The sequence below is a fragment of the Pundamilia nyererei genome, unplaced genomic scaffold (assembly GCF_000239375.1).
Source record: "Pundamilia nyererei isolate P.nyererei 1_Seehausen unplaced genomic scaffold, PunNye1.0 scaffold00001, whole genome shotgun sequence".
NCBI classification, from domain to species: Eukaryota; Metazoa; Chordata; class Actinopteri; order Cichliformes; family Cichlidae; genus Pundamilia; species Pundamilia nyererei.
Genome location: NW_005187402.1, coordinates 2,302,707 through 2,307,429, shown reverse-complemented (window position 1 = coordinate 2,307,429; position 4,723 = coordinate 2,302,707). Strand labels below are relative to the sequence as shown.

The window sequence follows — 4,723 nt, the reverse complement described above, 5'->3', positions numbered from 1 at the left end:
GGGTGTTATGAATTTTAAAAAATATGAAGGGGGCCTAGCAAAAAACAGTTTGGGAACCACTGCACTTCTGTCACAAATCTCCCTGACACTTGTCTCCAACCTTCCCTGTGCTCTCGTCCATTATTCTGGGTGAATTTAAATTTGCCCATCACTACCTCTGCACCTTACATCTTCACTGTTACACCTGCCTCGCTCTCATTCCCACACTTCCTGTCTAACATCAGCCGACTTTTGTGAAAAAGGAGAGAAAAAAAAAAGCTTTCACGGCGGTCACATTATGTACATCTGGCATCGTCTAAGAGTATTGGCCAGACAGCACATCAGTAAGGCTCTGCCACGGTTTCATCTGTGATCTGCTTGTTTGCAGAGGGTCCTCCAAGCAAACTCGGACATTTCAGCTGTTACATTCACACGTCATAGCTAACATCTCAGCAGCTTATTCAGCACCTCTAGCTCCTTGTGTCAGATATATTCTTATGTGCCGAGGACTACAAAAGGCAGTTAATGGTTGTGGAAAATGCAGATGTGACGCTTTTTAACGTTTTAGTTACTATTTTCCTCACTAATGTAGACATTTAAGAATCCGTGCAGGTAGCTGGTTAGTTGGGGCTTCACACGTCTAGCAGCTCTCTGATGTAAACGACGTGAAGACATGACCTCCTGTCAGACGGCGCTAGCTGCTGCAGCTGTCGCACTCTTGTCGCAACAAATAAAAAACACAACATAGGAGACGAATGAATAACGCCCGTATTTAAAATAACCATTTATCAACTCGTCCTACCTGTGGCCCAACAGCTGCTCGAGGTTATATAGAAGAAATCGTCCGTTTCTCTGCACAGAGTGCCCTATGTGCCTACCGGGCGCCGCCATATTGCTACAAACTGAAGGATTCTGGGAGGGACGAAACTATCTGTGCTAAGACGGAGGGGGGAGGTAAATAACAAGTAGTGACATTTTGGAGGATATAGTGCACTTTTCCCTTTCATGTAGAACAAAAAAGAATATTTATCTTTAAGTGTGGTCATTTAAACTTTAAACATGCAGCAGGTGTTGTGGAAAGTTTAGTCATACCTATTCGTGTCTCCCCTGTCGTAGAAACTTACGTGTTACGGCCCCACGTGTGAAACAGGAGGAATACCTTCTCACTGAGCGCCATGAAGTAATCTCTGTAAACGGGTAAAAAGTGCTGATAATTCCCCGCCAAAGAAGATGTTGTTCGGAAAAGAAGTGCCATGGCGGCGTTTGGAAGGCATGTCGTTTGGCATTTACTCCGCCGAAGAGATAAGGTGAGGGAGCTGGTCGGTTTTTAGCTACGCGCTAAGTGCTAGTTCAAAACAACACGCAAGAGACAGCATGATGAGAAGTTCTGGCTTTTCACAAAGCGCATAGTATGTCTTGTGGTTGCTGTGTTGTTGTTATTAATGTGTGTTCATCTGTGAAACGTGTAAGGACCTCCCGTTATAAGGTTATTACCGTTGTGCTACTTTACAGTCCAGCCTCCCAGTATGCTGTGATAAAGAACGTGTCATCGAGTAAACACAGATATGCACCTATTCGGAACAGACCCAAGAGCTGCTAGAAATTCAGTATAACTGTAGTAAAGACATAATGCATCAATAATAACGTCAAAAATGTCTGATCTGAACTTTCTTTATGTACCATGATTCAAAAATAGCCAGTGAAACCTTGTTGTGCCCCTGTCATGACTAATGTCCTCTTAATTTCCAACAAGCTGTTGTGTGAAAGCTGAGGTTTGGTTTACAAACTGGTGCATTTCTAATAATCTATGTATCTTGCGAATTTCCCTCATGCAGAAAGTTGAGTGTGAAAGCCATCACTAACTTCAGGTTCCTGGATGGTGTTGGGAATGTGGCCCCAAACGGCTTGTATGATCTGGCTCTGGGACCAGCAGACATCAAAGAGGTAAGATCTTCAGACGTGATGATGCATTTGTCACAGATTAGTCCGTACCATTTTATTTCCCATTTAGGTTTTATGCCTGTACAGCTAAAGTTTCAGGAAGTAATCCACCAAAAAGGGCTCATAATGTTCTGGAATCTGTAGATTTTGGAATAAATAATGATCAGTTGAATGTGTTGTTTTCATGTGTGTTGCTGCTTTTACCCAGGTGTGTTCAACCTGCTGTCAGGATTTCAACAACTGCCCAGGCCACCTTGGACACATAGAGTTACCTCTACCTGTGTATAATCCATTGTTCTTTGATGTAAGCGTTTCACATGCACACATACACGCTTACAAAGAGTAGCAGTGTTAAGCATCTGCTTTTCCTTCCTCACCTTAATGTCTGCGCTGACCTCTCTCTTCAGAAACTCTACCTGCTGATCCGTGGCTCGTGCCTGGCGTGTCACATGCTAACATGTCCTCGAGCAGCCATGCACCTGCTGCTGAACCAGCTCAAGTTATTGGACCACGGAGCCATGCAGGAGGTCTACCAGATCGAACAAGTTCTCGGCCAGGTGGGTTCTGCACTCACAATGGCATGAAGTGCACCGACACAGGGCCAGGTGTAGTAAACGGAGCAAACTAGTTTTGACAGGTGTGGTTAGTTTTACAAGGGATTTAAAAAGAAATTAACCGAGTTTGGACTCTTGCAGCAGCTTCTCCTACGATGGGGTCTTTCACTGTTTTGTTTTTTCACTTCTGCTTCTCTGTGCTTTGTAATTATCACAGGTCAGTGTTAGTCTCTTTATGTTTGATTCATTGGACTCTGTGTGTGTGTTTGTGTTAGTACATGGAGGAGAATGTCAAAGCGACTGTCGATGAGGTCGTGCAGGTGCTGCAGGTGTTTACAGACGCCACAGTTGGAATGAACGCAGCGACTTCAGAGAACACCAAACCTGTGAGTACACACTTACAGACTCATGAAGGAATGCATGGAGATGTTTTGTGAATGAAATAAAACCGCACGTAAATCAGATTGCGATGTGCATTTGTGTCAGCTGTGCAGTTTTTCTGTTTATTTGGCATGTGTGTGTGTGTGTGTGTGTTTCAGATTAAGCACTTGGTTGAGAAGAAAGGCAGTTTGATTAACGACTTCTGGAAGATCCATATGAAAACCAGGAAGTGTCCTCACTGCGGGTAACGCGATGGAATGCACACATCTGTCACTGATATTCATCCTGTTTATGATTTCAGCAAATAGTGTCTTTACTGGATGTGAGTGTTGAAAAGTGTTGCTCTAAAGTCGTCTTCAAGTCAAAGTTTAATCATCCCTCGCTGTAATGTAATACATGATAATGGAGAGGTTTATACTTACATATAAACAATATATTCTCCCTTATTGTGACGTAGGGACGACCGTGGCTCAGGGGGTTGGGAATTGCATCTGTAATCGGAAGGTGGCCGGTTCGAGCCCCGGCTTGGACGGTCTCGGTCGTTGTGTCCTTGGGCAAGACACTTTACCCTACTTGCCTACTGGTGTTGGCCAGAGGGGCCGATGGCGCGATATGGCAGCCCCGCTTCTGTCAGCCTGCCCCAGGGCAGCTGTGGCTACAACCGTAGCTGCCTCCACCAGTGTGTGAATGTGAGAGTGAATGAATAGTGGTATTGTAAAGCGCTTTGGGTGCCTTGAAAAGTGCTATATAAATCCAATCCATTATCATTATTATTATTATTATTAGTCATGCACTCTGTGTGTGTTTGTGTAGTTGTGGCAGGTCTACAGTGCGTCACGAACACAACAGTAAGCTGATTGTCACGATGCCATCAGGAGCTCAAACCAGTGACAAAACTGAAGGTGAGCAGTGTTTTCAGGAAATGCAGATAAACAGACAAAACACAGCACAGTCCGCACACGTGGCACAAAATCAAGCTGACTGTTAGCTCGACGGCTGCTGCGTAACTTGCCTTTTCTGTCATGCAGTTTCACTGCTGAACAAATGTCTGGTTAATTGTGATTTGTGGTGGACTTGATATACGTCTGTTTTAGTGGTGGCTGCACGCACCTCCTCTCACTCTGATCCATAACCATGTCTCCCTGCAGAAGATCTGCTGCGTGGAAAGAGAGTCTACATGACTGCCAGCACTGCTCGAGAGCACGTCAACAAAGTGTGGGAAAAGGAAGGTAGGCCAGAAATAAAGGCTCCAGGTTACATGTTTAAGGCTCTTCTAAGCCCCTCCCTCCAGACACACGCAGACACATTCACCGACATGTCTCTTGTGGATTAAAAGTCAACCCTGGCTTTCAGCTGCATGTGAGATTTAAAGTCTTTTCTCCCAGGTCAGTGTGTACTGCTTAACCTGTGATTTAGTAGGAAAAAAACCTGTGATTGGCCAAAGCGTCCCATTAAGACAAGAGGGAACTTCAGCTGCCTTTCAGCTCTGTCAAACTTCATTGTGCTGGAAGGTTGTTGTGTATTAAAATATGATGCTTATTCCAGTTTCAGTGAGGAGATTACAGCATTTCTGAGTATTTGAAGCTGGACGTTTGGTTTGGGGGTGTGTTAGAGAGCCAACATGAATGAAGCTGCTCGTTACATATGTGTAAAATGCAATGTAACAAGTTTAAAAAAAGAGAGAGATTGCTTTGGCTTTTACTATTGTTTATTTTTGCTCTGCATTTATTAAGAACGTGCTCATGCTCTCATACAAATACATGTATAACGTGGCCAGTCATAAAAATACCTGAGTGCACACCTTACAGTCACGAAACTTTAGTGTGTGTGTGTGTGTGTGTGTGTGTGTGTGTGTGTGTGTGTGTGTG

At 44.2% G+C, this 4,723-nt stretch overlaps 2 protein-coding genes across 3 annotated transcripts in view; one reads left to right on the top strand and one right to left on the bottom strand.

Annotated features, from left to right (window-relative positions):
• ptcd3 (pentatricopeptide repeat domain 3) overlaps nt 1-916 on the bottom strand; it is a 7,922-nt gene extending 7,006 nt beyond the window's left edge. The window contains exon 1 of the mRNA XM_005719410.1: nt 782-916. Within this exon, the coding sequence (XP_005719467.1) occupies nt 782-870 (89 nt within the window). The 5' untranslated portion in view covers nt 871-916. The remainder of the gene's footprint in view (nt 1-781) is intronic.
• polr1a (RNA polymerase I subunit A) overlaps nt 873-4,723 on the top strand; it is a 36,701-nt gene continuing 32,850 nt past the window's right edge. For both annotated transcript variants that reach the window (XM_013908293.1, XM_005719411.2), the window contains exons 1-9: nt 873-933; nt 1,096-1,286; nt 1,815-1,923; nt 2,129-2,224; nt 2,328-2,477; nt 2,750-2,860; nt 3,014-3,099; nt 3,669-3,757; nt 4,004-4,084. In XM_013908293.1, the coding sequence (XP_013763747.1) occupies nt 1,210-1,286; nt 1,815-1,923; nt 2,129-2,224; nt 2,328-2,477; nt 2,750-2,860; nt 3,014-3,099; nt 3,669-3,757; nt 4,004-4,084 (799 nt within the window). In that variant the 5' untranslated portion in view covers nt 873-933; nt 1,096-1,209. The remainder of the gene's footprint in view (nt 934-1,095; nt 1,287-1,814; nt 1,924-2,128; nt 2,225-2,327; nt 2,478-2,749; nt 2,861-3,013; nt 3,100-3,668; nt 3,758-4,003; nt 4,085-4,723) is intronic.